Source organism: Gadus macrocephalus, chromosome 20, assembly GCF_031168955.1.
Source record: "Gadus macrocephalus chromosome 20, ASM3116895v1".
Classification (NCBI taxonomy): domain Eukaryota; kingdom Metazoa; phylum Chordata; class Actinopteri; order Gadiformes; family Gadidae; genus Gadus; species Gadus macrocephalus.
Window position 1 is genome coordinate 16,761,793 of NC_082401.1, and position 12,099 is coordinate 16,773,891.

The window sequence follows — 12,099 nt, forward strand, 5'->3', positions numbered from 1 at the left end:
ATACAGGACTTTTGTTTCTGCCAGCGCGCACCTTCAAATGAGCTCTTAGTGGGAACAGTAGTGCAGAAGAAATGGCCCTTTACAGCGAGGGAGGGGGTCAACGCAGGCCAGGCAAGGTTAAGGCACGGTGTCCCACCACGGCGGTAAATACCATAAACACTTTTTTAGATTACCGTGGGCAAGGGTACACTACATTTCCAATGGAAAAACCAAAAGGAAACCAAAGGAAATTCATTAGGAAATGCAATAATAATAAAACAAAAGCTGCAGAAAAAAAACATCACCAATCATAAGAATCTTTGATCTCTGTTCACGCCTCTATTTTTTTTATTATGCCTCCATTTGTGATGAGCCCGACTGGTTTAAAAGATGATAGCTAGATGCAAGGACATTTCAGTGATGCACTTTGAGGGCTGTTTGGTTCTGCCTTTGCATATTGACCCCCATTGACCGCGTCCATCTATTGACCCGACAGAAAAATCCCAGAGATTAAGTTAGCCTCGGGTATCGATCGGCTGTTTTGCTCGGATCATTTGGCGTTCAAAACGGGGAGATCGTTTTCTACTGCGCGCTATGCTAATCTGCTTGACCCACTAATCATCCAGCCATTTATTTCCCCTTCATTGTTTGGTTCCCTTTTGTTTGCCGCTTATTAATTCATTAGGACAACTTTCTCCTGCGGATTAGCTCAAACGGGGATGGGGGGAGTCCTGTTTCGACCCGATAGCGACCCGAGCTCTCCCAACCCCCCAAAAAAGTATTAAACTGAGCCTTGTATGCTGCGCCCAACATCTCACACGCACACACACACACACACACACACACACATGCACACACACACAAAAAGACAAACACACATAAAAGACACACACACAAACACACACACGGCAATTACAAACCCATAATTAAGAACTCAAACAAACACACAGACGAAGGAAGGAAGGAAAATCCTCCTAGTAATCACCAGGTTACTTAACGGAGCTAGCATTAGCCGCGAGATGCTGTGCCGGGCCAGATAGCCCTGGCCTTTCCCTCCGTCGGAGCCGGATCTATATGCGCTGGATTTGTATGGGGAGGGCCACCCCCACCCCCACCGGCGCGAGCGAGCGCAAACCGCGGGTGTCACCGCCTGGCGCGGTAACCCTACAGGGAGAGGCCGTGGCGCGCTGCTGCCACGGCGAGCGGCTGTCAGCGGCGGCGCCTGGCGCTAATCCAGGGATGGATGTACTGAGCTGCTTTTTAAACGGAGGTGAGAGAACAAAAGAGGAAATGGGAAAATGTAAACTTTAAGAGGGCCCCGGCTTAGGAGCAATCGCTCTGCGGCAGCGTCGGCGAGTCAGGTCCCCGCCGCCAACCCACCCACCCACCCAAGCCCCCCCACCCACCCACCCAAGCCCCCCCCCTCCCACCAACACCCACTCCCCCGAATAAAAATGGATGCAAATCCATTAGCGGCCCTGGTTTCACAGTTATAAAAATACATAAGGGGTTTTAATGGGAAGGACTTGTTAAACGTGTGGAAATCTCGTTTGATAACATTATTCATGGCGTTGGCTTTGCACTGTGTGAATTAATAACACTTCATTTACAGAGGGAAGAAAGCTGGCATGGTATTTCCAGTTAAAGAGATTAATTTTTAAACAGCTAATTGACAGGATGGGGTTAGGCAGGATAAGCAATACTCTATAAGGCGCGTGCTGCAAAGTCAAGGTGACTGGAATAGTGGAAGTGAAAGGCTTTGGGAAAAAAATATCCCCAGAATCGAGCTGAAGAGAGAGAGAGAGAGGCGGTGGAGAGAATTAGTCCTCAACCACTTTTCCCCTTCGTTCTCTCTCTCTCTTTCTCTCCCTCAACATCTCGGTCTCAGTCTCTCTCCCCACACTATTCTCCCCCTCTTTATTAGGAATGATTTACTTTCCCAGTAAAAGGATATAAAAGCTCAAGTATAGCAGCGTAATTATTGTAGAGTGAAAATTTAAAGGTTTGACTCCCAATGTCCTCAAGTCCGCCTGCAGACTGCCAAGACGATAAGAGGCGCGCCACTCGCGCTGGCCCCCAATTGGTCCTGTTTTATGGGCCTTGCCAAGAAAGAGCACACAAATAGCACCGGCTACTGCAAGTCTGTAAACATGATGGACTGTGGCAAACGGCTAGCGCTGGTGTTTACCTTGGCAGAGGCCGGCCTTGGCATGTTCGCAGCATCACTTAATTACTGTTTACATGTAAATATGAAAATTATACACCAACGGAATGTCTCTGAAAAAAAATACAGAAATACATATTCAGGGTCAAGCCGATTGCCACCGGTAAGATATGTATTGTTTTGAATCGCAAATTCATCCAGCATTGTCTTCATAATTGTTTAATGTTGTTGTCCAAGGGCATTTGGGGGTAAATATGCTTCCCGTAATCTGCATAATAGCAGATGCTCAGATATGTAAAATACCTCCACTGATGTCCGAAGAGAGAAAAAAATAGGGAATAAAATTAAAGCGGAAATTCAAATTATTTTCAAACTCGTGTCCTCCCGTTGATTCTATTTGGAAACAAGCCTTTGTGCTGACGAAACGTCTCCCGGTCCGGTCAATGGAAACCGCCTTTGATCACAGATATGTTTTAGCATTCTGTTTTTTTTCCCCCTGACACCCCCCACAACTGACATGTATAGCAGAGCACTAGTGCCTAGCGAGCATCTCTCGGTAAGGCTGAGGAAAGCACTTGTTCGTTTCCCAACGAAGGGTAACATGAAACAGGCCCCGGCCCCCCCTGATGGACAGACAGATTTCACCTTCGCCAGTGAATGATAATGCATTATTAAATTTGCCTCTCTGCTCACGAGATACACTTAGCTGACCACAGCATATTTATCTCCCCATCCCGGGCCGCGTCTTGGCAAGAGAAAGCATTCTGTCACTTTTGAGGCATTTCAAAGATTAAAAAGAACCTCTCTCTTTTCAACGTCCCTAAAAGCATCCCTCCTCCCACACCGCCACCAGCACCACCAGCACCACCAGCACCACCAGCACCACCTCCCCGTCACCCCCACTCTAACCCCTCCACCCTTTGCTCTTTTTTTTTTTTGCTTGAAATGAGATTAGCAGGAGATGGTGTCACGCGATGGAACATTCATGAGGAGGGGAGAACAAATATCCAAATGAACTCGTGTGTCCTGGAGGAATTGCCCCCTTTCTGCACCATCAGCAATCTTTGTCACACGGGCCGGGGCGAAATTTGATTGATCCTCTATTGAATTATTTTTTTGCACTCTTTCATTTCGACGGGGACGCACTGACAAGTTGTTTGATCATAAAGTATTATTGTCTGCCAAGTCACATTTTTGGCCCTGTGATGGCTAATGATCTTGAATCCCGACTTCGGCAAAAGAAAAAGTCAGGTAGTCAGCAGTGCGTTTGAAGCCCCGCAAAACGCCAAGGACATTGGGAGGAACGAACACAACACCATGCATTAAAGTCAGCAAGATGAGAGAGCGGGAAGAAGCTTACGGTGAACATATCAAGCTTTTTTTTAATGATAGCATACACATACAGGGATGCCGATCAACGTCAGTGCATCATCCGACCAAAACTTCGAGAAGAAACCGACGGTGGTACTTCTTCGTCGATGCAAAAGGCCTTTGGAATATGTTTAATTATCGTTACATGTGCATATGCAAGCCACAATGAAAAAGGGCAACAAAGGCTGTTTTCTAAAGCTTTTATCTTTCTCCTTACCTCGTCTCTGATCCAGCAGTCCAACAATATGAAAGCAGAACTTCAGAGGGGGAGACGGCACAGAGCCTGGGCTGGACCTCAGAAACATCAAGGGGCGGAGCTATGCCTCGTCCCCTATTTTGTTACGGAGATATTCTACGGAAAAAAACCAATTTGCGCAAGAGGCTTTCAGAAATGGCCAGTCTTTCTACAGTGGCCAGTCCACACAGTGTTGATTTGCAACCTTTTCAAACACCTTTTGAGGGTTTACTACTGCTGGCCGGGCATGGGTTTGCCAATTACGCACTCACAGATTCCCGCATGTGTTGGATACAAATGTGAAGCGAAAGAAAGTGAAACCTCCCGTTCATCCACATTTGAGCTGGTCTGCCATCAGACTTTAGATAGTCATCTTAAGTTTGATTTGTGAGCATACTCCTCACCCTATTCCTCTACTCTACAACGGCTTCCCGACAGCAGCAAGTGGAAGATGTGTATCCCTTATCCAGCTGTGGACCGTGATCCTGTTTCCTCTGCCGCTCAATCATGGAAGCAGCGAGGCAGGACTGCAAACAGGTACACAACGTGTTGGCCCTGAAGGCATTGGCAAGAGAGCCAGGACTGAATCCTTTTCGTTCTCAAAAAGGGAATAAAGAATCGTTGTCTTCTTCACAGCCGTGTAGTAAATGAATGAATGGAGAGCCCAGGAGAGAGGACTTTTGAGTCCTCCACACATTAGGTGACATATTAACCACAATCACCAACCATTGGTGCAAATGGAAGGTTGGGACATTATTAACACATGTCCAAAGGCGTATATATATATATATATCGTTTAAACCCGGGTATTTGGCAACGTTGCTTTAACAGTGGGTCACACTCCTTTTTCGGCATATGCTTTGCAGCCTCAAGTTTACAAACTGTGTTAGCTCCTGACTTCCCAGTCATACATTTCTCTTTCCCAAGGGAGGAAAGAATGCTGGCATGTGTGACTGAAGAAAACAAGTGCTGAAATTCGCTGTAGGCCTTAAGTATTTTTCATAAAATCTGCCACATGGTGTTTAACTGATACACTTACTACGCACACATGAACGTTCAACGTTCATGCATATGGCTTGCGTTTGAAACACCTTTTCCCTGAGGAAATAAAATAATGTCAAGTGTTTGATGTCCAAAGTGAGTTTACAGCCAAAGGCTTCCGTGCCACTTTTTTTTTCAAACGTCTCCTTGTTTGCCAGCTACCTGCTGTTTCATAAGACAGAGGCTTGTCTAAAGCTTTGGCACACACTTTCTGTTTGAAGCAATTCAATTAGTCACATGTGAGATGACAGTTAGGTTTTTTACCACTCTTTTTTCCCCCCTCAAACATCATCCGATCTTTCTTCTATTTTCGCGCAAAATTTGGACAAATATTAATCAAGTTCAAGGAATAATCCCCCCTCACCCCCCCAGCTTATCAAAAAAAACTAAAAAACAACCACCATCTGGTTAGTCTGCACCGGTGACACAACTTCTGAAACGTTTTTTATTTATTTCTTATTTTCTTCCCAACAACAAACAGCCGTCTGTGTCCTTCATCAACAGAGATGAGCAGGAGAAAGACACAGGCCGCTGATTGGACGGAATTCGATGCCGTGTGCGACGTTACGGTCTCCGAGGTGTTTGCGTTGTTTAACTAGCATCCATAGGAGCTGGGGGACAGGGGGGGCAATGGGAGTGTGCGGTTGTGTGTGCGTGTGTGTGTATGTGGTTAGGAGTGTGGAGGGGGGGGGGGGGGGGGGGGGGGGGTTAGGCACACAGCAAACCCCCCATTATGCCTGGCTGTGGGCCCCCCTCTCAGAGTGTATTGCATGGGATTAATCTAGCGCTCTACCCAGGATCATAAAGATCAAACAAGTGGAGGGATATCATTAAACCACTGGAATGTTATCTCATTTGTCTAAACAAACTGATGCGTTGAGCGAGCCTAATTAAAATGCTCGCCATAAACAAACCGTCGGAACGCCGCCGCGTTCCACACGCCTTCACACAATGGGAACGCCATTTACTTTATTAATCTAATGCACCATGCATCATATCATTACTGTTCAATAGATACAGATATATTATTATATAATTATATATATATATGTCATTAATTTTATTTCCTTCACTTAAGAGCTTTTATTGGAATTACTTTGGTTATTAGTTGTATCTAATGTATTGGTTACCTCTGGATCCGACTTGCTACAATCTCTCTTATGTCGCTGCATAAACCTGTGCATGTTATTCAAATTGCCTCATTTATTATGATAGCTTCCTCATGTAAATTGTGCTGACTGCTCGCCCTTGCACAGTCCTCATTAGACTAATGAAAACCTTCAAACGAAAAAACTAAACAACCTGCCAAATAAAGGTCTGGGGTTATTATGAAAATTACAACTGTGGGAGCTGGAAGAAGCTCTCTTCATTAATTCATGCTCAGCAAATTGGTAACTAATTTAGTTGCACTCCTCTGCATTAATGGGTTATTTTATAAAAATGTTTTCCACAGCCCGAGACCCCGGGAGCACATGCTGAAGAGCCTGGAATCCTAATCAAGCCCTGTGACATATCAGGAATGGACAATTTTCACCATAACGCAGCGTGTGTTTGTTGCCTGAATGTGTGCGCTTCAAATGACTCCAATTGCACCAATTTCCTCTGACATATTTTTGCGACGGCTCGAATTAATGCTAATGCGGTGGCCAGACTATACGTTTAGCTTGGATGTTTACCAGATATTAGCCAATAAAGACGCATACTGCGGGTTTCTGGTGTGTTTGTCAAAGGATAATCCATCCTTTCACTGCTTGGCTTCGTTTATCTTTTCCTATCTATGTGTATGCATGCTCTGTTAATGCACTCACCGGCTCCTATATAGATGCACTCACTAGCCAACACCCACACACACACACACACACACACACACACACACATACACAGTCATATGCAAGCACCACCACACAGACACACACACAGACACACAATCGCATGCACACCGATAGACACACAGACACTCACACATATACACGCACACAGACACGCACGCCAGACACACAAACACGCATGCACGCACACACACACACCCCTACGCACGCATACACACACACACACACACACACACACACACACACACACACACACACACACACACACACACACACACACACACACACACACACACCTACACTGGCTGTGACCCATATACTTGGTTCATGATCCTGCTAATTATTACTATTCACTGCTTCACACCCAGTAAGTGGAGGTCTAACACTGCTCTTCACACAGCCTTAACCAATGGGGAACACACATCCCCGTCATTCCCACTGTGGTTTTAATATCATTACCAACCTCATCCCACCCTTTGTGCACCCGCGCCCACCCCATGCCCTAGTACTAAGCCAACAGAGAATAGAAAAATCTATTATTTGCTTAATTTCATAATTAATCCACTGCATTTGACTTGTGTTCTTTGCCTCTTTTTTGATATGCCTCAAACGATATTGGAAGGAAATTCCATTACTGCGTGTCACAAATGTAGTTTGTAGATTACAATTACTCTTTTTTTTAGGGGGTACAATAAAAAAGTACAATGTGTAGTCTGGTATAGAATGGGCCTTATTCACCTAGCGGCCATCTTGGCTCTTAATGAGAAATTCCCCATTCAGTACCCCCACCCAGCTAGCGTTGAGAACCAACACGGAACCAAGACGGCCGAGGTGACAAAAGCACATACCGGCTTCTTGGCTGAGCTTGTAATAGTGTCAAGGTCTCATGTCAAGCTCATACTAAGTCTGCTCAGAGATGGACCAAGATGGAGACAGTTTGAGTTTAATATTCAAATTGCAATGACCCAACTAATAAGTCATGGAAAATAAACACTTGTGTTGTTAAATGCCTGAAATGGAGGTGTATTTACCTTGTGTTATCGCAATGTAAATACTGTTATAGGTGACTGTTCAATTTTCTTTCAACGGATGACCAATTTCAATGCATCCTCCGAGCACCATTGAACAAAATGACTTACCCCTAACTGCTCCTTTAGTAGTGTCTGTCTTCAAGGCGCTTTGGACTAAAGCGTCTGCGAAATTACCTTCCAGACATCTTAACTTTTCGTAAAACTTGGGAGGTGGACTGACCTTTTTCATGGTGCATCCTCTTTGCTTCGTGACTCATGTCGTGGGCCAGGTCCCCCTCTTTGGGCCCGGGGGGCATGTTGGGGGAGAGGCCTAGCAGGGCGTGGTTCATGGACAGGCCGTTGTGGTGTGCCGCTGCGGGGGGGGGGGGGGGGGGGGGGGGGAGAGAGAGACGGAAAGAGAGGAGTTGTGATGACTACCTCTATCTCTTTTCGCCTTAAAGGGGAAATGTCACAGTTTGCCTAATAGGATTAACTTATACGTGAGTGTACTGCTTCGTTATCATAAAATCAACTATGAGAAAAATGCAGAAAATCTCGACCAATGACGTGCCTGGTCATATTAGGACCAATGAAGAACCCAAATTCCAGACCAACGGTGTCCACCGTCTGAAACACCCATGCGTGCATCATGCAGTGCTCCCTAGCATTAGCAAATAGCCTAGCGTGCCACCTCCCCTTTAATGCCCTGGCAGTGAGATGCCCCCAGCCCGCGGCGGCTATACGTACGTATCCTGTCTGAGGAGCTCTCGGTGCGGGCCGGGGAGCTGGAGACGCTGCTGCTCCGGTGGGAAGACGGGTGGCTGCCGGGCCTCCTGTGGTCCTCCAGAGAGGGCGCCGGGGACGGACTGTCCGGCACACGATCCTGGAACCCCAACATCCGCAAAGTAGAACCCATCCACATAAGCATCGCGTAGGCTGGGTAACAGTTGGCGGTCTCAAAAACAACTGATAAATATTTTTCACTGTTCGTTATTTGCTTTAGGTGTGTGGATGAACATAGGGTGTACATAGGATGTGATTCCTTCACTGGTATCTTTATGACATTATGGAGTCAATTTGGAGTCTTAATGATTTGCTAGCCATATCACAATTTCTGAACGTATAGACAGTGTTATTAAATGACGAATCAATCAACCAAACATCATCTAAAATCATACAAACTGCCAGTGTTTAGAAACACAATATGATCAGACATTTGCAATATCTTTCATACATTATCGCTATAAATGAGTCTAGCTCTCCCCTATTGGTAAGACATCACCCCGGAGCTGTGTTTATCCTTATTGGGCTCTACCTTTATCACAGAGGTGACCATTCTGGAGGGCAGGCTCTGGCCCTGGGCTGCGGCCGCCATGTTGGCAATGGTGCTGAGATGGTTCATCTGGCTCATCGCCATGGTGACGGAGGCGGGCGGCAGGCTGACGGGGATCAACGGATGGGGCATCATCATGAAGGGGAGCTCCAGGCCTGAGACAGAGATGGACAACCGGGGGATGGGGTTACTCACATGCGAGGTGCAACGCTAAGGCAACTGGGGAGGGAATATACACAGTCCACTCCTTGCCTGTTAATGTACTACTGCAGTCATTACTACAATGTTGGGGGTCTTTAATATATCAACTTCCAAAAATAACAGATTATTATCATCATCATGCGTTTAACCCTAACCCTTTACTTTATTTCAGAATAATTGAAAACAAATGGCTTCTCATTATATTGCCCAATGTTAACATGACATTATAAATATTTCACAACATACGTTAATAATACATATTTAATTGCGATAATAATAAAGGGTATTGATGTTATAACTATATAAACAGCCATTTAAAGACCAAAATTTACACAGCTTTAAAGATGCATCAATTATTCTACCAGGAATAAAAAAAAAAAAAGGCACATTATGGAAATTGACCCAATATTTACATATAAGAAATGTCTATGCAAAATTAAGAAGTCAACCTAGAAGTCATTACCCAAATGACTAGTTATATGTACTAATGACAAACAAGTACTGTCACACCACAGTGTGGCAGTGCACATTGAGTCTAATTACGGTGGTCTGTGTTCTGGACTTAGGGGGCCCGGGGGGGGAGGGGCGCGGAGAGCGCAAATATGAAATACGTTAAATCACTTTCAACTAAATAATAGCATTGGCATTTATTCCTCTTTTATATGCACACAAATTATTCCATTCCAACATCAGAGATATCTTACAAATGTTTTAAATTATTCAATTGCGGCATGGCAAAAGACGCCTAATTGGCTAAATCCGAAGACATTAGTGTTTGCGGAAGAAATACAGAGGGAAAAAACAGGAAAAGTCCCATAAAGATGCCAACGGGGGTTTCTAGTTAGCCAAACTGTAGCACTGTAGCATGCCTCCGAGTGGCTTAATGAAAGCAAGCCAACTTTCAAAGGACACAAGCATGCGTGGAAGGTCAAAACTAGGGGTTGCTAGCAACCCCACCACCCCCTCTCCCCCCCCCCCCCCCCCCCCCCCCCCCCCCCCCCAACTGTACCACCATGCTTCCTTCTCGCCCAGCTCTGCTCAATGGGGGACTTTGAACTTGCAGGATCAAAAGTGACTGGGAATAGTATTCGGTGTCTCTCCTCCATCACCACTTGTTCTTCCCCTCGCTATTTGCTTTAAAAGAGAACTCTCGCACCGACACGTTGGATCTGAATGAGCGGTGCCGTGATTTTATTTCCCTTTCTTTTCCTTCTCCTGTACATTCCTCTCGCCTCCCTTTTTCTTGGCAGGCCGGTTCAAGGTAATACCAAAAAAAATAAGAAAGGGAGGAAGAAAGGGAGAACCGCGTAGAGAAGGACGGGGGGAACGGGAATCCAGCACTACAAAAAGTGGATCCATAAAACAACAGCACTCCTCGCTTCACCTTAACAAAACATCTCGCCCTAAAGGGCAGAGCGGCCCGCACGGTGCTGCCTCCTGAGAGGGTAGGACGGCGGGTTTGGGTTTGAAAAAAAGGACATGAGAGAAGCACGCTGCTCTCTCTCTCTCTCTCTCCCTCTCTCCCTCTCTCTCTCTCTGTCTCTCTTCGTCGTTCCTTTACCTCGGTCCCAGAAAAAAGGAACCATTGATTTCCATGAGAAAGATGGCACGCACCCTTTCACAGTGGCCAAGTATTTCGAAAAACAATCTGAACGACACAGAGAGACAGAAAGGGAGTGAGAGCGAGCGAGATTAAAGGGAGGCGGAAGGCGGGCGTCACCTTGCCATGGTCGCCGTTCCCCGGGCTCGCGGTCTGAATCAATTACCGCTCACTTGGGCTGAGCTCAATTAAAAAGGAGAGAAAGACGGAAAGAAAGTGAAAAAAAAAACACCATGGAGATCCCGATCGTGGGGAGTGCTTACGCGCTGCGGAGGACTATGGCGTACATATCTACCTTTCAAAGCCACTCAGGTCCTTGGATAAGGATAGTGATCCCTCTTCTTTAAAGGGCGGAGGTACCCACTTACTCAGCCTCAGCGGCGGCGGCGACGGGAGGGGGAGGGGGGGGGGGGGGGGGGGCGCACACGAGCGCACAGCCAAGAGTACGGCTCACACGTACAGCCAATGTCAAATAATCCAATACAACTACTACGTTGTCATTCTAATTCATCTGCACCCTCCATCGCCCGGTCACACACTCAGTGCGCTGGGAGTGTATCTAGGCACCGCGCCTCCGTGATAGACACAATCTCCACCTGAAGGAAACGTCTGTCTTTGTCAGGGGGACACTGTTTTGCCCTCTTGTTCACTTTAAGAGGTATTAGTCTCACTTTCGGCGTTTGGCCAGCCTCCCCTCGCTTTTCAAGTCGCTCTATGCCAAAGCAATGTTTCTGTCATAAAAGGCCCATTCAGTCCCACTGTAAAGGAATGTGTCACAGGCCAACAAGAGTACGGCAAATCCCTTTTATTAAGCGCTGAAAGACGGCAGGTGGAGGGAGATTGGATGCTTTCAGGGCGTCTGGCCTTGCTGCAAATTGGTAGACTGTTTTACATTTATTTTGTGCTGTTTTTTGTGTCTTCTTCCATTCCATGCAGTTATCCTTGTAGGAGGGGAAGGCACAAGCAATTAAGGGACAAAGCTGTAATCTAACATGGGCTAGCGATACACCGCGTGTCAAAACAATCTCACATTTGGTGACATTTAATCCCCATTTGTTTAGCAGTGTTTTGCACTTTAGAATTTGCAACACATTTTCTTGTAATATAACAACAAAGAAACATCCTTCAAAACTTCAAAGGGCCTTTTGTCATCCTGATGTAATGTAGTTAATCCAAGGCAAATAACAAAAAAAGAAAAAAGAAAATGTTATAGAAAAAAAAACGTTCTGTGTTTACTTCCCCTACAAAAGTTCAGCTATGATGAGAACAGAATTCCCAAGAGCCAATACCCCCTTGAAGGGCATAAACATATTGCATTCAATGTAATTTACCTGAA

The 12,099-nt window shown here is 45.9% G+C and overlaps 1 protein-coding gene across 1 annotated transcript; it reads right to left on the minus strand.

Moving 5' to 3' along the window:
- Positions 1–3,078: 3,078 nt before the first annotated feature.
- dachd (dachshund d) lies at positions 3,079–10,131 on the minus strand. The gene is made up of 3 exons (XM_060040199.1): positions 8,945–10,131; positions 8,377–8,527; positions 3,079–8,002 (listed from the first exon to the last, which is right to left on the minus strand). The coding sequence occupies exons 1-3, from the start codon at positions 9,098–9,100 to the stop codon at positions 7,821–7,823; spliced, it is 489 nt and encodes a 162-aa protein (XP_059896182.1). The 5' UTR covers positions 9,101–10,131; the 3' UTR covers positions 3,079–7,820.
- Positions 10,132–12,099: the final 1,968 nt, after the last annotated feature.

Coding starts and splice junctions, on each gene's coding strand:
- dachd (XM_060040199.1), bottom strand. CDS start 9,100: ATGATGATGCCCCATCCGTTGATCCCCGTCAGCCTGCCGCCCGCCTCC. Junction 8,528..8,944: donor TGGTCACCTCTGTGATAAAG/GTAGAGCCCAAT, acceptor TCTACTTTGCGG/ATGTTGGGGTTCCAGGATCG. Junction 8,003..8,376: donor GAGCTCCTCAGACAGGATAC/GTACGTATAGCC, acceptor CCCCCCCCGCAG/CGGCACACCACAACGGCCTG.